Here is a 26133-nt window from a genome sequence, read left to right as displayed (position 1 = left end):
CACGCTTGAGTTGGTGTTGTCTATTCTGTCTTGTTTTTCTCTCTCGTAAATTACCTCCCGACTGCAGTTCCCTCTCCCTCCTCTTCTCACAGCCCTTCTTCCCTCCTGACTTCCCCTCTCCCCCAGATCATTCCGCCTCCACTTTTTTTCCCCTTCAGAAGAAAATAGGCCTCCCAGGGATATCCACAAACATAGCAGAGGAAGTTACCTTAAGACTAGGCACAGACCCTCAGACGGAGGCTGGTAGGACGGCCCAGTAACATGAAAAGGGTCCCAAAAGTAGCAAGAGTCAGAGGCCCTGCTTACATGGTTTTTTAGGGGTCCCACAAGAACACAAAGCTACACAACCAAAGCACAAATGCAGAGGACTTAGGTCAGACCCATACAGGCTCCCTGATTGTCGGATCAGCCTCTGTGAGCCCCTATGAGCCCTGCTTAGTTGACTCTGTGGGCTGTGTTCTTTTTTTTTTTTTTTTTTATTATTAACTTGAGTGTTTCTTATTTACATTTCAAGTGTTATTCCCTTTCCCGGTTTCCAGGCAAACATCCCCCTAATCCCTCCCCCTCCCCTTCTTTATGGGTGTTCCCCTCCCCACCCTCCCCCCATTACTGCCCTCCCCCCAACAATCACGTTCACTGGGGGTTCAGTCTTAGCAGGACCAAGGGCTTCCCCTTCCACTGGTGATCTTACTAGGCTATTCATTGCTACCTATGGGGTCAGAGTCCAGGGTCAGTCCATGTATAGTCTTTAGGTAGTTGCTTAGTCCCTGGAAGCTCTGGTTGATTGGCATTGTTGTTCATAAGGGGTATCGAGCTCCTTCAAGCTCTTCGAGTTCTTTCTCTGATTCCTTCAACAGGGGACCTATTCTCAGTTCAGTGGTTTGCTGCTGGCATTCGCCCCTGTATTTGCTGTATTCTGGCTGTGTCTCTCAGGAGAGATCTACATCCGGCTCCTGTCGGCCTGCACTTCTTTGCTGCATTCATCTTGTCTAATTGGATGGCTGTATATGTATGGGCCACATGTGGGGCAGGCTCTGAATGGTGTTCCTTCTGTGTCTGTTTTAATCTTTGCCTCTCTATTCCCTGCCAAGGGTATTCTTGTTCCCCTTTTAAAGAAGGAGTGAAGCATTCACATTTTGATCATCTGTCTTGAGTTTCATTTGTTCTAGGCATCTAGGGTAATTCAAGCGTTTGGGCTAATAGCCACTTATCAGTGAGTGCATACCATGTATGTCTCTCTGTGTTTGGGTTAGCTCACTCAGGATGATATTTTCCAGTTCCAACCATTTGCCTACGAATTTCATAAACTCGTTGTTTTTGATAGCTGAGTAATATTCCATTGTGTAGATGTACCACATTTTCTGTATCCATTCCTCTGTTGAAGGGCATCTGGGTTCTTTCCATTTTCTGGCTATTATAAATAAGGCTGCGATGAACATAGTGGAGCACATGTCTCTTTTATATGTTGGGGCATCTTTTGGGTATATGCCCAAGAGAGGTATAGCTGGATCCTCAGGCAGTTCAATGTCCAATTTTCTGAGGAACCTCCAGACTGATTTCCAGAATGGTTGTACCAGTTTGCAATCCCACCAACAATGGAGGAGTGTTCCTCTTTCTCCACATCCTCGCCAGCATCTGTTGTCCCCTGAGTTTTTGATCTTAGCCATTCTCACTGGTGTGAGGTGAAATCTCAGGGTTGTTTTGATTTGCATTTCCCTTATGACTAAAGATGTTGAACATTTCTTTAGGTGTTTCTCTGCCATTCGGCATTCCTCAGCTGTGAATTCTTTGTTTAGCTCTGAGCCCCATTTTTTAATAGGGTTATTTGTTTCCCTGCGGTCTAACTTCTTGAGTTCTTTGTATATTTTGGATATAAGGCCTCTATCTGTTGTAGGATTGGTTAAGATCTTTTCCCAATCTGTTGGTTGCCGTTTTGTCCTAACCACAGTGTCCTTTGCCTTACAGAAGCTTTGCAGTTTTATGAGATCCCATTTGTCGATTCTTGATCTTAGAGCGTAAGCCATTGGTGTTTTGTTCAGGAAATTTTTTCCAGTGTGGGCTGTGTTCTTACAGTACCTACAATCCTTCCTGCCCCACTTCCCCAGGATTCCCTGACTAATGTTTGGCTGTCCCTGCCTCTGCTCCTCTCAGTTGCTGGGTGGAACCTCTGGTGATGGCTATCTAGGCTCCCATCTACAAGTGTGAGCAGAACATCATTAGAAATCATCCATTTCATTGCCTTTGACCCCTGTCGTGTTTGGTTCTATCCTAGCCTCTGGACTACCCAGCCTCTGGTTCCTGGCCCTCCAGGCAGCGTCAGGAATGGGCTCCCTCTCCTGGCATGGGTCTCAAGTTGGACCAGTCATTGATTGGCCACTCCCACAAGTTCTGTGCCACCTTTACCCTAGCCCATCTTGAAGGCAGGACAAATTGTAGGTGGAAGGTTTTGAGGCTGGCTTGGTGTCCCTGCCCCTCCACTCAAGGCCTTGTCTGATCACAGACAATGGCCTGTTCAGGCCCCACATCCATTATTTGGAGTCTACAGTATTTTTATTTAGGTTTCCTCTCTAGCAACTTGTTTGCTGTTGACCCTTTTCCCCTAAGGTGTGGGGGAGGGGGGTTGTCATGAAAATTCTCCTTAACTAAGAACTCAAGTTAGTTACAAACCCCATCGATTCTGGCGAATAGTATTTCTAGTAATAGTTTCCCGTTCTAGACTTGAAGGGAACGGATACCCCGTTGCTACAGAACAGGAGTCGGTATCTTGTTCCTATAGCCATTCTTACTGAAATGTTCTTTCAATAAACATCCATTTGACTGAGTCCTGGATTGGTCAGGGTGATAGGTTCGCCAGTGCCCAGACTGCAGGAATTATGATAGCCGTGTGTTCGATTTTTCGTCATGTAGGAATCAGAACATACCTCAGGCAAGGAAAAGCTAGTCTTCAACTGCACAGTTCTCAATGCAGACAATACGAGAAAGGGATCAACGACCCTGGAGCAGCTCTGAGTTCAAACACAGGTTCTTCATAACCTGTGTAAGTTTGGACACATCAGGTTTCCATTGGCTTTTATTTCCTCTGCCACAAAATGTTCCATTGACAACAATAATAGTAATAATAATAAACACCTACTTGACAATAATAATTCTAATAAATAATGCCTACTTCAAGTTGTTAAACTGATGGCAAATGCATATAAATTCTTGATACAGCCTAAGTAGCCAATAAATGTTAGTGAATAATAATAAATTATTAATAATAGAGTTAGTGAATAGACATAATGGTAAATTAAATAGTTAGTGAAAATATTATTTTTGCATATCACAACGCCCTCACAATTGTAAAGGGGCAAAGTCCCTGCAATTGTGTAACTTAAATGTTACAACTATGGACTTCAAAACCATCATAGACTATCTAATGGTTTTCGTTATGACAAAACACTGGTGCTGTCTGTCAGGGAAGCCTGACTGGTGTACTGTCGCTCTCTGCCTGCTCTGCTGTGCTGTGCTTTCTCCGGTTTCCGTAAGTCTAAGGTCTTCCATGCTAGCTACCCCTGTGCTTCTCGTTCTCAGATGGGCAAGAGAAATGAACCCGGTGCACGGTTTGAAAACCAACGTCAATCTCACACAGTTACGGTAGATACCCTCATCCCTACAAAAGCAAGTTCCTTGACTACTGAAAGAAAATACTAAGAGAGAATGCAATTCAAATAAGAAGCCTCTGAGAAAAGTCCAAGTCAGGACAGCAGGTCAGCAAAGCCACAGACCAGACAGCTTCATAAGACTGCCTACAGTCTCACCTACTTGTCTTAGTTAGGGTTACTTCTGCTGTGATAAAACACCATGACCAAAAAGCAAGTTGGGGAGTAAAGAGTTAATTTGACTTATGCATCACTGTTCATCACTGAAGAAAGTCAGGACAGAAGCTCAAACAGGGTTGGGACCTGGAGGCAGGAGCTGAGGAGGAGGCCATGGAGGGATGCTGCTTACTGGCTTGCTCCACAGGGTTTGCTCAGCCCGCTTCCTTATAGAACCCAAGACCTCCAGCCCAGGTGTGGCCCCACCCACTGTGGGCTGGGCCCTTCCCCATCAATCACCACCTAAGAAAGTATCTGACAGCTGGATCTCACGGAAGCATTTTCTCAACTGAGGCTCCCTCCTTTCAGAGGAAACAATAGTTTGTGTGTCAAGTGACGTAAGACTAGCCAGCACACCCATGCATAAATATTTAAAATATTTTTTATATTAAAGCATAATTATATCATTTCCTCCCGCCAAACTCTTTCCATGTAACCTTGCCTTGCTCTATCTCACATTCATGGCCTTGGTTCATGGTTAAGTATTATTTTATACACACACACACACACACACACACACACACATGCATATACACACACATACGCATGAACACACACATACACACACATACACATGCATATACACATATATACACATAAAACACACACATACACACATATACACACATGCATATACACATATATGCATAAAAACACACACATACACACATGCATATACACACATATGCGCATAAAACACACATACACATGCATATTCACACATATATGCATAAAAACACACACATACACACATGCACACACATACACACATGCATATACACACATACACACATACACACATACACATGCATATACACACATATATGCATAAACACACACATACACATGCATATGCACGCATATACGCATAAACACACACACACACATACACACTCACACACTTTCCTAAATATAGAAATGCAACCTGCTTGGTGCACATAATGTTCCTTGTACGTATAATCTTAGGGCTTATTTCTTGGTATTGGAAAACCATCCCAGGGTTTTCCTCCCTGGGGAACATTATTTCTTCTGCTCTCGATGCATGTATTCTGTGTCTAGTGTTGAGACCTGGTAAGATTTCTTCCTTCCATATTGGCATGTCTATTGATTTCACCCTTGTTCAGATCTCGTTTAGACAGCCATGTTGGTGAGACTTCCTGGGTGTGACTTCTCTGTCTTCTTAGAGATGGAATCTCATGGCAAGCTCATGTTCCTCTGGCTTTTGTAATCTTTCTCCGGTTCCTCTGCCATGATCCCTAAGCCCTGCCTATGATCCCTAAGCTAGGTGCAGGAATTGTGTTGTTACATCAGTTGGGTTGGTCATTTGTTCTCTGCATTTTGATTGGTTGTGATTTAGATTTTTAAAGCGCATGTCAGTCATGCAGAATTATAAGCTATGATAAATGTAATTACATTAGCACTGAGTGAGTTTGTGACACGTGTGCTACATTTTCCCCAGTGACTACTACAAGTCCAAGTTCCACAGTGTGGGGGTCTGAGAGTTCCGTTTTGTTTCACTTTGAAAACCAAGTCTATAAACCATTAGATGTGACACTGAGGAGAAAGCCATACATGTGAAATCTAAGAACCTAGGCCTGACACTAGTTCTGCCGATTGCAAGAGGAAAGCACCATGAACTTGAGGAGAGCCAATGTATTCTTCCCGGGAGCCTGTCAGGGGCCTGAGCTCTCTGCTGAGGAGCCAGTGTAAAAAGTAGTGGTCCCTCAGCCTGTCTTCCCAGAGACACTGTATTTTCAGTTAGAAAATAAAAAGTATGATAGTATTTCTCCTCACCAGGCTACGGCAAACATCCAATGAAAGTCACAATGAATCCACTACATTTGGTATTTGAAAATGCTTGGTGAAACCAGAAGTATTATATATGTAGGTGTTCAAGAAACCCTTTACTTCTGAGTGGCTAAGTGGCTTTTGGTCAGCTGTTCTCTCTCTCTCTCTCTCTCTCTCTCTCTCTCTCTCTCTCTGCCTCTTCCTCTCTCTCTCGCTCACTCTCTCTCTCTCTCTCTCTCGCTCTCTCTCTCTGTGTTTGTGTGTGTGTGTTTGTGTGTGTGTGTTTGTGTGTGTGTGTGTGTGTGTGTGTGTGTGTGTGTGCGTGCATTTGTGTGTTTCATCACAGGGACATTGCTACATAGCCCAGGCTAGTTTGTAAGTCATGAACTTCCTTCCTTCAGCCTCCTGCATACCTGGACGGCACAGCGTGAACCACTGCCCTGGGCAGATAACACTCGCATTTTTTAAGTTAACTTTTCATCTCCTCCTTTGTCCTCTGACTTTCCTTTTCCTGGTTTAAAAATTAACTTATCTCTCTTTTAGTCTTCAGTCCCTAAGTTGCAAACATCGCCCACTGCAGAAACACAATGAATACCAGGTTACATCTAGGGCACTAAGGTAAAATACCAAGACTGTTCTAAGTGCTTCTGCTTACGCTTGCAAGCCCAAGCCTGGCCGTAAGAGAACCTTCACTTTGTCAGTGGCAGGGCTGGCAGTGGGTGGAACCCTCCCTCGAGTCTGGCTAACCCCAAAGATTAGAGAGTAAAGAGGACTGCCTCTCCTCTCTGCTTCCAGGCTGAGGCCCCTTGCTAGTATGTATGGGGGGATATGGCTTACAAGAGGCTTCTTGGAGTCAACATGATATGTAACAATTGGTGGATCAATCGTTTAGTGTCTACCAAGTACCAGAGGGTACACCAAGTGCAATGGAGAAATGCAGACCACATAAAGTGCATGCCCCTGCTTTGTGAGAATCTAGAAGGCAGGCCAACAGCCACTGCCAAGTGGCCAGTGTTACTTTTGATATCCGGACCCAGGCATTTGAAGTAAGTCCTTTTTGTTTGATGAGACGCCTGAAGTAGAGAGAGATAATGCTTCCCAAGAGAACACAGGGAGCAAGTGTTCAAACTAGGTCTCCCCAAGGTCTGCTCTACTCTCAGGTCCGATGTGTCCCTCCACTTGCTGTCCTCCCTGGGTTGGAAAGGCAAGACATACACACCAAAGAGGGGCACGAAGGAATGGAGCAGCCCCTGGAAGAAGCCACGAAGAATTAAGTATGGGAAGCAGGACAGACTATCACGAGAACAAGAGTAGCTGGGAGCCTGAAATGCATGGGACTTGGCTGACAGGGTTTAATGTTCACCAAGAGCACAACCTAGGGGCGAAGAGAGTGGATGCCATCAGAAAACAACACTCTAGGAGGAACTTCAGCCCTCAGAACACCGTCCATCCTCCCAGGGTCAGCAACCCCATCTCCACAGCCCCAGGGAGTGTAAAACAAGGGTGGAAACATCATAGTCTGTTGAAATTTTTATTTATTATTAGTTAGTTAGTTAGTTAGTTAGTTGCATTCCAAACTCTGCTCCCCCCTCGCGCCCCTCACAGAGTCCCTCCTTCCCCTCCCCCTTCTCCTGTGAGAAGGTGAGACCCCTGGGTATCCCCCCCTATCCTGGCACATCAAGTCACTGCCATACTAGATACATCCTCTCTCACCGAGGCCAGACAAGGTAGCCGTAGAGGCTGAGCTGCAAGTCGGCTACATATGTGCTGGGGACCTCTTTCCAGCCCATGCATGCTCTTTGATTGGTGGCTCAGTCTCTGAGCTCGCAGCGGTCCAGGTTAGTTGACTCTGTCCGTCTTCCTCTGGGGTTTTCATCTACTTCCGGGTCTTCAGTCCTCCCCACCCACTCTCCCGTAAGAACCCACAGCTTCCGTCCAATGTTTGGCTGTGGGTATCTGCATCTGCTTCGGTCAGCTGCTGGGTGGAGAGCCTCTCGGAGGACATTTATGCTAGGCTCCTGTTTGCAAGCATAAAGAGTGTCATAAAGTGTTAGGGTTTGGTGCCTGCCCGTGGGATGGATTTCAAGTTGGGCTAGTTATCGGATGGTCACTCCTTCAGTCTCTGCTCTGTCTTTGTCCCTACATTTCTTTTAGACAGGACAAATTTTGGGTTGAATGTTTTGTGGGTGGATGGGCGTCCTTAGCCCTCCACTGGGAGTCCTGATTGGCTACAGGAGGTAGCCTCTTCAGGTCTCGTGTCCCCAACGTTGTGAGTCACCGTTAAGGTCCTCCACATTGACTCCTGGGAGCCCATCCCATCCCAGGTCTCTGGGACTTCCTAGAGAATCCCCCCACCCACTATCCCCTCCCCCTCAGCAGCTACAGATTTTTATTCCTTCTCCCGGCCCTCTGGGCCTCTCTCCTGTCTCTGCCCACACCTGATCCTGCCTCCCCATTTCCCTCCCCTCTCCCACCCAGTTCCCTCCTTCCCTCTACCTCCCATGACTATTTTGTTTCCCCTTCTAAGCACTCTCTTCGGGTTTTCTCCTAACATCCTGTGTTGGTTCCACAGACATGACTGGCTAAGAGGATTTGCCGAGAGGGAAAAAAAAAAAAAAGTGTATCTACTTGGCACTGTCTTCAAACATTTGTTTGTATTTTCTGTCTTCCAGGAGATGTACGACTAAGGGGTCAGACGGGGGTTCCTGCCGAACGCCGCGGCTCCTACCCGTTCATTGACTTCCGTCTACTTAACAGTGAGTAGCCATGAGTACCTGGAAAGGAACAAATGTTTTCCTTGGGGGGTGGGGGGGACTCATTTCCCTAGGAACTTCAAAACCTTGCAAGGGCGGTCTTCCTTCCTCTACCTCTGTCCCCACAACTGGAACTTAAAAGTGTGGTCTCTCAAGCGCCTCCTGCAGGAAGTAACTATCTTCTCTCATGGCAACTCTGCAAACAAGTTCTAAACCTGGTGGGTATGGGGAGGAGGCCTTTAATCCAGGACTAGGTAGCCAGCTGGAGGCAGGAGGATCTGTTAATTCTAATCAGAGGCCAGCCTGATTTATATAACACGTTCTAGGATAGCAAGAGCTAGGTGGAGAGACCTCAAAAAAAAAAAAAAAAGGACAAAAGGAAGGAAGGGAAAGGAGAAGAAAACACAACCTTTCACAACCGAGACCTTTAAACAAGGTACTTCTTTGTCTTCTAGCACAATCTCTCCAGCTGCAGCCAAGGCTGAGCTAGAAGTACTATAAAATATTTAAAACTTAACAGGTAAATGCACGGACAGCTAACCTCAGACCGCCCCATAACTAACTCTCTTCTCAGTCTCCTGCAAGCCCTGGGTCTATCCTTACATTCCCCGTGACCCTTGTTAAAGGGGAATCCTCCGGTCCACCTGCTACTTCCTTCTCTGTGTTGAAGCTGGTAGCACTCCTCCCATTTCTCCCTCTGCTGCTACTTGATCTTACATTCCTGAGGAAGTCCAATCCAGGGACCAGTGGTTTCTCCAGACTTCCTATCTTCTATCATGGTGACCCTTCTTCACCTTGGACTTATGGATAGAAGGAGATGCTGATAATAATAAATTTCACACTTCGTCCCAAGGTTTCTGCTGTCTGGCTTTCATATCGCTTCTGGTCTATAAATTTCAAAGCGCTGGATGGTATCCACAGAGTATTACTTTCCTTTGACATCATCGAGCGCCACGTGGGAGGTAATTTGATTTGCCTCGACCCCTGGAAATGACTAGGAAATTTACACTTTGCTTTCTTGAGCCTTAGATCCTTGAAAGTCCAGTAGAAATACGGACATGTCTGTGTTTCTCCTACTGTGTTCTGTGTCTCCCTTTCAGCTCTTCCAAGGATGCAGACTCAGGATAACGTTTAAATACCAGAAACAAATACTTTTTAAAACTCGGTGCTGTGCCACCTGTGGACCAATGTAACCCCGAGAGCAGCCTGTGGGGGTTCCAGTGGTACCTCTGGCCTCTCCTTACGACACCGTGCATGCTGTTCTAGGTCCCCATGGAGGCTACACCACTGGCAGTCCCCTGACTGTGTAACTGACTGGGTCACTAGCACAAGGTTCCACAAAGCAGGACATTATTAGTCTACACCAGAGCTCTCCGACAGAGTCCCAGGGAGAAAATTACCCCAAAGCCTTTGCTCGACAACAGATAAGATGTTATTTCATGATTTCTAATATAATCCATGAACGAATGGGGAAACTAGGAGGTAGGTCTTTATATGACCAAGGTTCTAAGTGATTCTTAATTCAACCCCATGCTCATAAGCACCTCTGCTAGCTGTGATGGTCTTTGGAATGGAATGTGGACCAGTTAATTGTCTCTGCCATAGGTACCTGCATATGGGTAACAGCTGGATTTTTTAAAAGAAATCATTTGCTTTTCTTTTTAATCTGAAAAGACCCATGAGTAGGTAGATAGATTGCATGTAGCTGTCATTTATACACACTGGTGATATTTCCTCAAAAACCCACCTGCAAGTGACTGCCACCCTCCCACCCTCTGCAGGCGGCCCCTTGAGGAACCTCCTGGTGCCTGGGCCCTGCCTGGTCTCCTCAGGTCTCTTCACAGTCTCTGTCCGATCTCCACCTCCATTTTCTATCTGTTACTCAGAGCTATCCACCCAGACAGTAAAAATAGTGGCCTGAATTTCCCTTTTCATTCTCCGCAGGACTCTTCTGGGTAACCCTTCCACCCTTTTCTTTTGAAGTAGCATACTGAGATAACTCCATGATCCCTTCACTGTATTTGGTTTTGTAAATGGGCTCAGCCTGCTTAGATGCATAAGGAATGTCTCTAAGTAAACTACGAAAGTCCTAAACTCAATAACTCTTGATAACTAGTTACTAGTTACCAGTAACTACTAGTTAACTTACCATCTCCTCATCCCCCTATTCTGTGTCCATCTGGTTCAAAGATGACAGAGACCCACAGCCATTTTACTCCCATTATTGAATATTTGATTTCTCTCCCCAGACAGAATCTGATATAAGCCTTAAAGAGTAAATCATTTATAAATTTAAACTCAAAAAGTAATTCAATCTAGGAAAAACAAACAAATTGATAACCCCCCCATTCCTGGTTCTGCATTTCTGCAGCCTTCCTACTAAAACACTTTTTTTCTCCATCTTTATTAAATTTGGTATTTCTTATTTACATTTCAATTGTTATTCCCTTTCCAGGTTTCCAGGCCAACATCCCCTTAACCCCTCCACCTCCCCTTCTATATGGGTGTTCCCCTCCCCATCCTTCCCCCATTACCACCCTCCCCCCAAGAATCCCATTTACTGGGGGTCTAGCCTTGGCAAGACCAAGGGCTTCTTACTAGGATATTCATTGCTACCTATGAGGTCAGAGTCCAGGGTCAGTCCATGTATAGTCTTTAGGTAGTGGCTTAGTCCCTGGAAGCTCTGGTTGCTTGGCATTGTTGTTCATATGGGGTCTCGAGCCCCTTCAAGCTCTTCCAGTCCTTTCTCTGATTCCTTCAACGGGGGTCCCGTTCTCAGTAGTGGTTTGCTGCTGGCATTCGCCTATGTATTTGCTGTATTCTGGCTGTGTCTCTCAGGAGAGATCTACATCTGGTTCCTGTCAGCCTGCACTTCTTTACTTCATCCATCTTATCTAGTTTAGTGGCTGTATATGTATGGGCCACATGTGGGGCAGGCTCTGAATGGGTGTTCCTTCTGTCTCTGTTCTAAACTTTGCCTCCCTATTCCCTCCCAAGGGAATTCTTGTTCCCCTTTTAAAGAAGGAGTGAAGCATTCACATTTTGGTCATCCTTCTTGGGTTTCATGTGTTCTGTGCATCTAGGGTAATTCGAGCATTTGGGCTAATAGCCACTTATCAATGAGTAAATACCATGTGTGTTTTTCTGTGATTGGGTTACCTCACTCAGGATGATATTTTCCAGTTCCATCCATTTGCCTATGAATTTCATTGTTTTTGATAGCTGAGTAGTATTTCATTGTGTAGATGTACCACATTTTCTGTATCCATTCCTCTGTTGAAGGGCATCTGGGTTCTTTCCAGCTTCTGGCTATTATAAATAAGGCTGCTATGAACATAGTGGAGCATGTGTCTTTGTTTTATGTTGGGGCATCTTTTGGGTATATGCCCAAGAGAGGTATAGCTGGGTCCTCAGGTACTTCAATGTCCAATTTTCTGAGGAACCTCCAGACTGATTTCCAGAATGGTTGTACCAGTCTGCAATCCTACCAACAATGGAGGAGTGTTCCTCTTTCTCCACATCCTCGCCAGAATCTGCTGTCACTGCAGTTTTTGATCTTAGCCATTCTGACTGGTGAGAGGTGGAATCTCAGGGTTGTTTTGATTTGCATTTCCTTTATGACTAAAGATGTTGAATATTTCTTTAGGTGTTTCTCAGCCATTCGACATTCCTCAGCTGTGAGTTCTTTGTTTAACTCTGAACCCCATTTTTAATAAGGTTATTTGTTTCCCTGCAGTCTAACTACATGAGTTCTTTGTATATTTTGGGTATAAGTCCTCTATCAGTTGTAGGATTGGTAAAGATCTTTTCCCAATCTGTTGGTTGCCATTTTGTCCTAACAACAGTGTCCTTTGTCTTACAGAAGTTTTGTAGTTTTATGAGATCCCATTTGTTGATTCTTGATCTTAGAAACATAAGCCATTGGTGTTTTGTTCAGGAAATTTTCTCTAGTGCCCACTTTCCTTCTATTTTCTTCCTCACTTTTTCTTCTATTAGTTTGAGTATATCTGGTTTGATGTGGAGGTCCTTGATCCACTTGGACTTAAGTTTTATACAGGGTGATAAGAATGGATCGATCTGCATTCTTCTACATACAGACCTCCAGTTGAATCAGGACCATTTGCTGAAAATGCTATCCTTTTTCCATTGGATGATTTTGGCTCCTTTGTCAAAGATCAAGTGACCATAGGTGCGTGGGTTCATCTCTGGGTCTTCAATTATATTCCACTGGTCTATCTGTCTGTCTCTGTACCAGTACCATACAGTTTTTATCACTATTGCTCTGTAACACTGCTTGACTTCAGGGATAGTGATTCCCCTGGAAGTCCTTTTATTGTTGAGGATAGTTTTAGCTCTCCAGGGTTTTTTATTATTCCAGACGAATTTGCAAATTGTTCTAACTCTCTGAAGAATTGGATTGGAATTTTGACGGAGATTGCATTGAATCTGTAGATCGCTTTTGGTAAAATGGCCATTTTTACTATATTAATCCTGCCAATCCATGAGCATGGGAGATCTTTCCATGAGATCTTCTTCAATTTCTTTCTGCAGAGGCTTGAAGTTCTTATTGTACAGATCTTTCACTTGCTTGGTTAATTTACTAAAACACTCAATGGATCTCACTTGACTGCTATTCCCTACCCACAATGCTCTTGGCTGTTTCTGTTTTACCACCTCCTTCAACACTGGCCTTAAACTTCTAGCATATGCATAAGCAAAAAAAAAAGTGTATTGAATACCTACTGCATGTCCACATTGTTCCTCAGTCATAAGTCCAACCTGCCACAGTAGACAGGAGACATCAGAATTGATACCTACAGCAACTTGCCTTCTGTCAGAATGGTAATTGTGGCTGTTATGACAGATCACCAGGAGAGAGATCATAAATCAGAGCCCATGTACCGCATCGGCCCCCTCCCCCATGCCTGTTTTGGTAAATACACTCTTGCTGGAACACTGCCACGGCCGTTTTCTGACAGACCATCTCAGGCTGCTGTGGTACTACATGGGTAGGTGGCTACAGCAAAGGCCGCCTGATCCACAAAGCGAAACTCGCCTGCCGCTGGTCCCTCATGGGGAAACGTTACTAACCCGACTGTAGGTACTTCCAAACAGATTCAGAAGGGTTTTGTGACATCTCGGTAGGCACATTCAATCTAGTCTATTTCCCTCCGTTACTGTCATTTTCTTTCCCCTTTCTAGAACCGTCCTTTACTTTCAAGAATGGACTTAACATTGACTAAATTTACACCCAAAGAAGCAACAATACCAAACTGCCCTCCCTTGTGGACCTTATGCACACATTCTTCAGAGGGGAAAACCCCTTGCCATGCACAGCCCTCTCATGCCCACAGTCCTGTTGTCTATATAAGGTGGTTAAGTACCTGATTGGTCTTTCATGGTCCTAATTTGACTTTTTTTTTTTGGTCTGGACATCCTTAGTAATTACAGCGTCTTCCTTTCCAGTTTGTCCTGATCTGAACAGTAAATTACAGACCAGTCAATTGTAAAGATTTGCCCACTAAAGAGTACTCAACACCATGCCACTCAGACATGACTTGTAAGAATAGGTTCAAGGGCTGAAGAGATGGCTCAGTGGTTAGCACATGCTGCTCCCACAGAGGACTGACACTCATGTCACAGCTCCAGCTGCTTTTAACTCCCATCTCCAGGGGATTCAACATCACTTCCTGGATTCCACAAGCACCTGCCCTTGGAAGCACATACCCTTACACACATTCGCACACACATACACATCCATGTCATTAAAAATAAAGCAAATCTTGCACAAGCAAGCGTGTTATGTACTGAAAATTGCTGAGAGGGTAGATTTCAAGTGTTCACAGCACAGACAAATCAGTAAGCAAGGCAAATGTGGACTGGCCTGATGGAGCCATTCCACGACCTGTATTCAATTCAAATCATCATCTTGTGTCACGTGAACATCTTGCCCATCACCATCTCCATCAGGAATAATAATAACAGCAATACCAGAGTGTAATATTCCTGGAAAAGGGATCTCCAACTCTTCCTCATGAGAGATCATCCAGAACAGTACAAATACTTGGGACAGAAGTGTCCGTTAGAAGCCAACTTTGCCTCTTGTTTCTATGTACACAAGTAGAAGAGAAACATCTATATGAGTTTCTAGAAGTTTCTCTTGGGAAGTAGCAGGAAATGGGGGTCTCTAGCACCTTGTGTGGGACAAGGGGACCATGGATCACCTATGAGGGAGAGAGCAGAGAGAGAGGAAAAGAGAGGCAATTATTTTTATGCCCAGGGAAGAGCTAACCCAGAGGACTGTAGGAAGGCAGGAGCCGAGGCAGTGTAACAGCTCTATTATCAAAAGCCGACTTCCTGTGGTTGGTTCTCATTTACCAGCTCCGTTGAAGGAAAAACAGGAGAGACGGTGTTGAGAAAAATGTGTGTTCAAAGACACCAACTGAGAGGGGACAGTGGCTGAGGAATCACAATCTTGGAAGTGGCGGCAGCTCCTGGCTGCTGAAGCAGCCCTTCCACAGCTCAGTCTCCTGATTTAATATAATCAGTACCCTGTGCAGATAATGACTAGGTTGAGATGTTCCCGTGGCAACCATCTCAGAACAACACAATGTGATTTCCACACCCGCTCAGCAGAGAAAGTGGCGTGCAAACAAAGCCTTCCCAGGGACTGGGAAACATTCGGGAACTCAGTGCTTCTGCTTCTGCAGGAGCTTTGGAACATCCCAGACAGCCTGGTGCTCCAAACCAGCCTGGTGCTCCAAACCAGCCTGGGCTCAGCAGAGTAGGTTAATTGGTTGTTTGGCTTTTCCCCGCCCGCTAATTTGCTAATCTTGATCTTAAACTCTCTTTCCTCTGGATTTGCTTCTCCGGGCTGGTCTGTTTTTAGTTGGACAATCATGAGGTCATTTTAGTAGAGTTACAAAAGTAGATGCTTTATTATTTCCAAAGGAGAGTCAAAACACGCTTATGTATACATTATTTTATTTAAAAGTACCCAGACATTCAAATGGTTAAAAAAAACCCTGCAGTCTAACACCCTGAAACCACTCTTACATTTGCCTACTGAGAGACTGTTAGGCAAAGGCCACCGACCAGTTAGAAACCATCTGGTTTTAAGTGGCATCCCCACGGCCCCTTGTAAAGACAGAAAGGCAGTCTGTGCAAAGCCCATTGTGTAAGCAAGAATCCCCAGCAGGAATTGACAGCACTGCAGTAATCATGTACCCTTTAATGTCACCCATGAGAGCCACACACATGTAAAGCCCCCCCAAACTAAAATGTCGCTCTGAGAGCAGTCTCCCCTGGCAGAGAAGGGAGGCCTGAGCTAGGACTCCTTGAGGCTTCTCACTCTTGGGAGTGCCAAGTTAACACCCCACAATTTCAAAGGTCAATATTGACCTTCCTCCAGAAAAAAAAAAAAAGTCAGGGTTCTGGTTGTGGTTCTGGTACTTCCTGGCTCAACTGGCTGGCGCTCCAGGATGGGCACTCGGGGCTGCTGGCCACACACTCCCCAGCTCTTCAGCTGCGGAAGTGCTAGACCAGGAGAATGGTTAGCCACCAAAGTGCCACTTCGGGGTGGAAGTCAGAGCTGACAGGGCCCTCAATGTCTCATTCCTTCCCCATCTCGGTTCCACGAGTGGACGTCGATGGGACGCCTCCTATGGTTGGCAGTGTGCCAGGGCGCAAAGATAAATTAAACATGAGCACTGCCCTTGAGCAATTTGCAGAGACAGGAACAGGCAGATGTTGGCACTCATGATACCCGTGTAACGCGTGTGCATGTAATAATAAGTAGAGAAAGTATGAGGCACATATGTACGTGAAGTGAGGAGCTCTTGTCTTGGGACATCAAGAAGAGCTGAGGGCTAACCAGAGAGCAGGAACTGAAGTGACGGAGAAGGAAAGAGGAGCCGCACGCTGAGGGCCAACTTTTATTGCCCTTATAAAATATGCCTCAAGACATATGCCAGGAAAGGCTTGCCACAGCTGAACTCGACTAAATGAAAGTGTTATTGAAAGTCCTTTTTCGTACGATTGGAGTACGAAAGTACGATTGGAGCAAAGACGTCAGGGAAAGTCACTCCAGATACCTAGCTGTCAGAAAAAAAAAAAAAAAAAAAAAAGCCATCTTCAAAACCAAATGGCTTTCACCTTCTTAAGCTAGGACTGAAGTCACCATTGCCTCTTGTTAGCCCAGCCAACATTAAAGAAGAAACCAGTTAAGTTTCTTCTCTGAGTGAAAGAAAAGAGAAAATTGGATCTGGGAGCCCAATATCTCCTCCTTGTTATCATCCATTCATTTAACACAGAGAGTACCCGCTCTACGCTGAGGAGGAGGAATTCATGGCCACAGCGACAACTGCTGGTCTGAGGTAACCTCTCTGTAACAGGTTCTTCAGAAGGATGAAGGAGAGCCTGAGCTCAGAGAGCTAGCCATCTAGTCACACACACGTTATACAAAATGTACAAATAAATAGGTAACCTAACGACCTTATTCTAAAATAATCGGCATAAAAATAAACTATCCTAGGCGAGTGAGGGGAGCAAGGTGGACTCATGCTGAGCTCTGGAACATGTGGCTGAGGATGAACTGCTTAAGAAATGACCACAAATGAGGTTGATCTGACAGGCAGACGCTGAGGTCACTAAGCAAGAGCAGGGGCTAAAAGTGAGCAAAGGAAACACATTGACCAGAGAGAAAGCGGGCGCCTTGGAACCTCAAGAAAAGGAGTTTGAACTCGATTCACTAAGCCAAAAGGATCGCTAGAGAACCTCGAGCTGAGCAGGATGACCGTGGTCTCTAAAAACAACTGACATCTGCGTGTAAGAGAGACGGTGAGCGAAAAGGAACTGAATCGGGTGGCAGAGTATGAGGGATGCAGAGGAAATCTGAGTACAAATGGGAGGTGGGGCGTGCGGAAGCAGAAATGCAACCCCGAGGAGAGTGAACAGTGGGTGTGCCAGGGATGGGGTGGACTCGCCATCTTGAAAACTTGGAGATGAGAGCATCATTGAGAAACGCTGGGGATGGGTAATGAGCTCTGGTGTGACCATTAAGCTCAAAAGGAAGAGTCTCGGGAAGAGCATTTGGACAGAAGAACCATGGCGCCGATGAGAGGAAGCCTCTTTAAGAGCTTTCACTGGGGCTGGAGGGATTGCTCGGTATATATTAGCACTTGCTCTATAAGCATGAGGTTCTGAGTTTGAATGTCCCATGCCCACATAAAAATCCAGGCATGACTACATGCTCTGGTACTGGGGGAGGGGACGAGTCCCGTGAGCTCTCTAGCCAGCCAGCACAGCCAAACAAAGCAAACAGAGAAACCATGTCCCAAAGCAATAGGGCCAAGAGAGATAGAAGACACTTCAAGTCATTCTGTAGCCTCTTCATGTGCATGCGTGAGGACACACACCCACATACACGTGAGCATACATCCACACAGCACATATACATGTAAAGTGTCTTCTAGTTGGGACTTTCAGATACCCATGAGCCCTCTGTCACAGCACATATCTCAAAATCAGTGCTTATTTGATTCAATGGCTGCTGTCAGCTCATAATTAGGGAAGCAGTAGAAAACCATTGATTATAAACCCACAGAGTGAGTTTCACCAGCAATCAATTGTCCACTAAATAGAAGCTACCTAAACAGTCCTATTCAGATAGACATCACCCCCTGCCATGTCAGGGACTTAATGCAAAAGTACTTTACATCACACCTACCTTGCCTGCTCACAGCACAGAGAGATGGCAATTCTCACTGTGCCACGCACGTCTTGAGCAAAAACTCAACCCACCTTGGGGTATTTCTGACATAATGGCTTCTCTGGATTTCTGGAAACGGTGGTACGTAAATGGGCAGAGGAGTAAATTGGGTTTATTTCAACTGGAGTTGTTTTATGAGTCATTGAACTAAAACGGCTTATTTGTTCAATGGAATTAAGTTCAACCTCCTACCCACAGTGGGCAGAGTTTATCTCTTGTGACTTTGTTAATAAACAAAATGAGGGGTTATTTTTTCTTCTTGCTTCCCTACTCTTCGGGTTTTGGAGACGTAAGATGTGCTATGGTGACGGGTTCCACAGCTTAGCTTTTCCCTCTCGTCAGGTTCATTTCTTCCACATTCCTCCCTAGTTCATTCGACTGGAGCTTTCAAGCACAGTTAAAAAGGGGGTTGATTTTAAAAATGTATGTGGTTCTTAGTCTCCTGTATACATGGATCCCATTTTAAATGGTGTTTTGTGTTACCAAACTAGGATGTCAGGGTTAGCACAATCAACTAAATCTTGTGTTTGTCCTAACCAGCAAATCAAATTGCTTTGGGACTCCAGGATGGCGTATTACTCTTAAGTAACCTGGAGGGGGATTGTGGGGGAGCAAAGTCCCAAGGGAAAAGCAGCCTTTGCCACTGCCCCTAACAACTGCTGTCACAACCACTGAAGATGATCTTAATGCCTGTCACAGGATGCTGCATTCTTGATCTGTGTCACACTTAGGCAAGGAACTCTGGGTGACAGGTGCCTGGAACACTTATAAATACATCAACTATAAGCACCAGAAATTGGAAAACCCTTTGCAATGTAACCATACTGATCTACCCAGAGCTCTGGGTTCCCAGCATCCCTCTCTACCCCTTTCCCTGCACACACTACAGAGGAAACTCACAGAGAAACCAACCGTGAGCTTTGACATCAGACCTGGCTTTAAGTCTACTTCGTTCGTGAGCTTTGGAAAAGATGCTCAAACTAATGGGACCACGTGTGTGGAAGAAGTTTATGTTGCTCTTACTGTCCTGGACAAAGACATACATGAAATAAATGTGCCCAGCAGCTCATCTTGCTTCTAGCATGTCAACCATAAATGAAGTTGAACTTCGAGCCTATGAAGAGTTCCCCTTTCTCCAGCCACTTCTAAGAAAACATCTATTTCCCTTTGGAGTCCTGGCCCTACTTCAATCTTCCAAAGGGCCTAGCTGGTCATTCACTCAGTGTTCCCATCCTACCTCTAAGAAAAGATTGTCACACTGACTATAAATCATGGGACCTGAGTGGCAGGTAGAGCCCAGCATACTTTGTCATAAGGCAGTCTAAACTGGCTCTGGACCTTTTGTTAGTTCTTGAGAACTGCTGATGTGTCTCAATCACAGTACACACATGGTACGGCCAATAACAATTGTAAGAATAGTCATAGCTGGCATGTTTGACATCCATAAGTGCTATAGACTGCCTCACGCATTTTATGAAGATTGGCTCATTCAACCCCCAGGAATCCCCACGAAGTGATCAATGCTATTTAACACGAAGAAATTGAGACCCACAAAGAACAAACAATTCACTCCTGGTCTCCAGCTTGGAAGTCAGAATTCAAACCCCTCATATACTAGAGTATGAGGTCTTAGTCCTGATGGAGTATGTCTTATTTAGGGTTTCTATTGATGGGAAGAGATACCATGATCATGCCAACTCCTAGAAAGAAAAGCATTTAAACTGGGGCTAGCTTCCAGCTCAGAGGTTTAGCCCATTATCATCATGATGAGAAGCATGGTGGTGCCCCAGCAGACATGGTGGATCCACAAACAGAAGGATGAGAGTGTGAGCTATGAGGCCTAGTTTGAACTTCTGAGACCTCAAAGCCAGCCCCCAGTGATGCACTTCCGCCAACAAAGCCACGCCCACTCCAGCAAGGCCACACCTCCTAATAGTGCCACTCCTTATAAGCCTATGGGGCCATTTTCATTCAAACCACCACAGGATATAAATTTATTTATGGATTTTAATGCTCAAAGGTAAAGTACATACAAATACTATTTCTCTTACACTGCGCCTACACAAAAATTACTCCTTTTGAATAGTTTTCAGATGCTACAATTATTTTATAATACACTTAGGTTGTTCCATTTTGGGCTCAATACCTTTGAACCAAAGCTGCTAACATGAAAACAAACATGTAATTAAACATTGAGAGTATTTAATTGATAGCATTTGCATCGTGTTTCTCAATAGTCTGCCGACCCGGCCACGGGACACCCATGACCTTGTGTCCTTTGATAAGGAGGAGGAAGCTGAGGCGGGATGACTAAGGACACTCCTAAGCTGATTCCCCAAGAAGAAGGAAATAGAATGGCCCCTGTGGCAAATTAGTCAGACCTGCGTCTCCCACCAGTTGCTTTTGTTTTCTCTGGAGGGAGCTGGTTATTTCCTGAGAGGAGGCCTGACAGGTTCACAAATGTTTAGAGTCTATTAAACAAAAAGAGGGTGAATACAAAATTACGTATTTGAAAATATCTCACATATGTTTATGAAAATATGCCAGCGTTCGCACAGGCTCACGGCTTGATGGGTTTTGCTTTCTTCTCCCCGTTTTCCCTGCCGGAATGTGTAGTCGTCTCACCATGAGAGAAAAGCGACATTGCGTCTTAAAGTTACTCCTTTGCGTTTATTTAAAATGAGAAGCTTTATCATAAAACACGGTATTATGACCATACACAAAGTTTGAAATTTAAGAAATAGAGACGAAGGTAAAGAAGAAATATGATTTTTAAAAAAACTTCGTTAATATGGAAATTCATAAGACAATTTGATTAAAATTTCCTTAATTCTCAGCTTTGAATTTGAGTAAATCTATAACCTCTTATGCCTCACGCATAAACATGGATGACTCTAATTTAGGGAAAAATAGAACGAATATGTTTATTTAACTAAATAATTTTCCAGGACCCTCTGACTTGGGCTGGGGCCTGAATTCTCAGCATTGTTAGCAGAACTATAAATCATACTCATCAGCTCATTCACATGTAAAACAATGTACTTGCTTTTCTGCCATTTTTATCCTAAGAAGTTACCTCTTAAAGCCACCCTCATTCCATGATAATAAAATCACGAAAAATGTCCTCTCTTAAATGGCAGGGTAAAACTTGAAAATTAGTATGTATAATAAAATTCCTTAAATATTCCTATTCTTTCCTTTTATTGAAAACAGCTTTTTTCCCCTCCCATAATGTATCTGATTATGATTCCTCCTTCCAGTTCCTGTCCTACCTCCCCTCCCATCTGGACTCACCCCCTTTCTGTACCTCATCGGAAACTAGACAGGCTTCTAAGGCGTGGCAATAAAATAGCAAGAAATGAAAATTTTAAAGATAAAACAAAATTAACACGTCAGAACAGAGCAAAAAATGAAACAGAAGGAAAGGAGCCAAAGAAAAAGTACAAGAAGGAGAGAGAGAAAGAGACAGAGAGACAGAGAGAGACAGAGAGACAGAGAGACAGAGACAGAGAGACAGAGACAGAGAGAGACAGAGAGACAGACAGAGAGAGACAGAGACAGAGAGACAGAGAGACAGAGACAGAGAGAGACAGAGAGACAGAGAGAGACAGAGACAGAGAGAGACAGAGACAGAGAGAGAGAGGCCCATCAGTCAGCACACTCAGGACTCATCTAAAAGAAAAGGCCCTGATCTAACATTATGGGACAAGGGACCTCCAAAGATGTCACTGAGTTCACTTCCTGTCGCCGTCTACTGCTGGACAGGCAGCAACCCACCCTTAAGAGTAGTTACTTCCCCAGCGAGACCCTCTTGGAGGAAACTAACCCTTCATCTGCAGGTGGTTATCAGTTGGACATAGCTGCTGGGTGAGGGATAAAAACATGGGTTCATTTCTTTCAGCTGCAGAACCCCAACTGGTGCAGACCCTGTAACCTCATACGTGTAGATTCTGTCGCTTTAGAGGGCCTTGTTTTCTTGGTGTCCTCCTCCACCACCACCACCCCTGACTCTTACACTCACTTCTCTATGTTCAATGAGCTGTGTAAATGCTGTCTTCAGCCATGGGGCCTCACCATCAGTGTGTGGTATCGGCTTGTGGGTTCCCATGGGATCCCTTTGGGCACGAACTCCATGAGATGTAACCCAATCCCAGGACTGGAAGCTTCGTTAGGTGACAAGATAACGGTTCTGTCTCCCCGTTACTTGGCTATTTCAATCGGTTCACCTTCGTATATGTATATATTTTATGAAGCTCCTATTTTACTAGATTTTTATCCTACTCTCAAGTGGCTCTCAATTTTACATCCCTCCTATATTACCTCCCTCCCCTCCCTACTTGATCTTTCTGTTCTAATCACACACACACACACACACACACACACACACACACACACACACCCCAGGCCATTCATAACCAGCTCATCTATTTCCCTTTCTTACGGAGTTCTATCTGTCCCTCACCTAGTCCCGTACTCTCTAAACTGTGTGGATCTATGGATCGTAGCTTGATTACCATCCACTTAACAGCTGATATCCACATATAAGCAAATCCATACCACTTTGGTCTTCCTGGGTCTGGATTACCCAACTCAGGATTATTTTTTTCTGGTTCCATCCGCTTATCTGATAATTTCATGATTTTGTACTCTTTAACAGCTGAGTAATATTCAACCGTGTAAAGGTTCCACATTTTTGAAAAACAAATCCATTTTTCTGTGGAGGGACATCCAGGTTTCCGATTTCTGGCTATTATGAACAGAGCAGCATTAAACACGGTTAAGCACGTGACTCTTGTTGGGGTCCAGGAATCACCGCACAAACCATTTGTTCCGTGCTCCTGGAAACCAATCACCATAGAAGTTAGTAGAACTGTTTGGTAAAGTGTAAGTTTCCAACCTGATCTCACTCAGACAGAGATAGTTTATTGAGCGTACACCCCAGGACTGGTTGGCCAGGGCCGTGGTTCAGATTCAGAAATGATACCATGACCCCAAGTTAAGCCTAAAATCCACAAACATCTGTGCCAAGCTATTTCACTAATCATGATTTAGGGGTCAGGGGATTTCCTTGAGAATATACCTTTGTACATTTATCCTGCTACTGTTGGTTGGGGGATTCAACTGTAGCAGGGGACTTGCCTTGTCTAATTGTCATGTCCTAACTGTCTACCAAGATCGGACTTGTCTAACATTCATGTCTTAACTGACCAACCTGGATGCCAGTTACCCATGTACATGTCTCTTTCTCCGGAGTAGGGTGTCAGTTCCCAGGGAGGTCTTGGAAACTTAAACTTTACAAAAACAGTTCTACTAACTTCTATCGTGATTGGTTTCCAGGGGCACAGAACAAAACAGAATATTTATCAATCTTGGCATTAGGAAGTTTCAGTAGCAGCAGAAACATATGAGAAAGTTTCCTTATAATGGCAGGCTAGCCAGGTAACTGTTACCTAGGCTGTAACATTTTGCCTAGGCCTTAACATCTCTGTGGTAAGATGAGGTGTCCTTTGGATATATGCCCAAGAGTGGTATAGCTGGATGTTGAGGTAGATAGATAAAAGAGAGTATGGATGGCCGGTGGAGAGGCATTGTACTGGACAATGATTGGATTGTTAAATTAGGGGTTTTTAAAGCTGTTTTCAAAGTTCGGACACAGCGGGTAGGGAAATTCTGGATTCCTTCAAAGAATAAATGCCTGTAGACCCTAGGTTTTAGGCATAGTCAACCAAGATTAAAGTTAATCGTTGGCATGAAGGGAGGAAAGTTGATGTCAAATCAAACCAAAACTCCTGGCAAGGCTATGTGTTGGTTTGAACTAGAACAAGAACCTTCTAAAATGTCATTCTGTTGTTTTCTTTTTTAAAATGGGGGATAGCTCTCCATAAAGTACTTACAGAGCAGGTGGGAAGGCTCAGTTTAAAACATCAGTCCCTCCCTAAAAGCCAAGTGTGCTCATACACTCTTGGAACCGTAGTGCTGAGGAAAGCAGAGATAAGCAGGTCCTCTGAGCTGGCTAGCCTACCCAGTCAGTACGCTCTGGGTTCAGTGAGGGAATGCTGTTCTAGCCATAGCATGATGAGCCTTAGTGGACCAGAACCAATGTCAGCACTGGGCTCCACGTATGGACACACACACACACACACACACACACACACACACACACACACACACACACATAGAAGAGGGAAGGAAGGAGGGGGGAGAGGGAAAGGGGAGAATCACTAAAGGTAAAGAAAACACTGAAAACATTTCGTCTCTCACATCTTTTACAGAGTTTAATATTCCTTCTACTTAATATTAAAAGTAACTTACAGATAATTGGTCAGTTACTTTTGAGTATATTACAAAAAGACTTCAACACCCCACCCCAACTTCCCATCCTAGCATCAAGGCAGTTTTAGAAAGGTCCTTTATAAAACCTACAGACAGGCCTTGAAGTCCTTGATTTCAATGGTTTTGTGGAGTCTAGAATCTCTGACAGGAAGACTCAGCAAATAGAGGATGCTCAAGCTGGAGGAGCCGTGCGTTTATCCCAACACACGGTGAAAGGGGAGAAATGACTCCAGAAGGTTGTTCTCTCACCTCCTCATGCACATCCCACAGACACACAGACACAAACACACACACACACACACACACACACACACACATCCACACACACTCCCACATATACACATGCATGTACATACATATACCCACACACCCACATACAAACACACATACACACACACACTCCCACATATATACGTACACACACATACACATATCCACACACTCATACACAAACACACATACACCCATACCCACATACACACACAGAGAGAGACACAAATAATAAAATAAAACATTCTTAAAGGAAAGTCTAGGGCCTAAATTCATTACTAGCACAATTATAATTGTGTAATTATGCAGTGATAATTGTAAATTATAACTAAAATTAGCTGGTATTTATGGATAGTGTTCTGTGGGCTAAATACTTTAATATGTAAAGCCTTACTTATTCTCTTGGCAATGTGGTAGATCCTGCTAATTATTATAGTCCTCAATTGAAACCAGAGGCAATGAAGTCCCTGAGTGCCGAAGGCCACCATAGTTTGTGTGTCGCAGCAGGTTGGGAAAACCTCATCACAGACTCCTCTATAGCCAACATAGCAGCATTCTTCCACCTTCCCTATTGCCAAAACATGTTATTCTTTATTCTTTTATTCACTGTGTGTGTGTGTGTGTGTGTGTGTGTGTGTGTGCATGTTGGTGTGCACATGTCCATGCAGAGGCCAAAGGTTGACACTGGATAGCTCCCTCTGACAATCTTCATCTTGGTTTTTTTGTGAGTCAGGGTTTGTGAGTCAAGCCCCAGGGATCTTTCTATCCCTACTTCCCTGCCCTGCGATTACAGGTCCAACACCACTGCTCATTTTTTACATGGATATTTAGGATGGAACTCAGGTCTCATGCTTGCCCAATAAGTGCGATAGGGACTGAGTCGCCGCCTCGGTGAGTTTTTGCTGAGTATCTACTCAGTGTCCAGGAACGCTTCTTAGTGCTTAACCCTAGCAGCAGAAGGGAATAACAGTTTTGAATGACTTCGTAGAAAAGTCTTCTCTGATGCGTTTATCCCTTTCAATTATACAGGTCATTAAGAGATCTCCAAAATGTTGGCCCTAGTCTTTATCCATTGAAAAGTATCACTTACTTATTTGGTTGGTTGGTTGGGGGGTTTTTTTGTTTGTTTTGTTTGTTTACTTGTGTGAGTACTTGTGCACATGTATTGAGTGTGAGCACATGTGCATGTGAGTACATGTGCATGTGTATGAGTGTGAGTACATGTATGTGAGTATGATAACGTGTGTGTGTGTGTGTGTGTGTGTGTGTGTGTGTGTGGTTTCAAAGATCAAGTGACCATAGTTGTGTGGGTTCATTTCTGAGTCTTCAATTCTATTCCACTGATCTCCCTGCCTGTCTCTGT

The 26133-nt window shown here is 44.5% G+C and overlaps 1 protein-coding gene across 3 annotated transcripts in view; it reads left to right on the top strand.

The window, feature by feature from the left end:
• The window catches only part of Pde7b (phosphodiesterase 7B), a gene marked incomplete at its 5' end in the record, with an annotated part of 314454 nt that overhangs the window by 223174 nt on the left and 65147 nt on the right, over window positions 1–26133 (top strand). For 2 of the 3 annotated variants that reach the window (NM_080894.3, NM_001444232.1), the window contains 1 exon segment: window positions 8318–8401. In NM_080894.3, coding sequence (NP_543170.1) covers window positions 8318–8401 — 84 coding nt within the window. 3 annotated transcript variants of the gene reach the window in all.

Source organism: Rattus norvegicus, chromosome 1 (assembly GCF_021556685.1).
Source record: "Rattus norvegicus strain SHRSP/BbbUtx chromosome 1, alternate assembly SHRSP_T2T, whole genome shotgun sequence".
NCBI classification, from domain to species: domain Eukaryota; kingdom Metazoa; phylum Chordata; class Mammalia; order Rodentia; family Muridae; genus Rattus; species Rattus norvegicus.
Note: the sequence above shows the minus strand (reverse complement) of the source record. Positions and strands in the feature narration are given on the sequence as shown.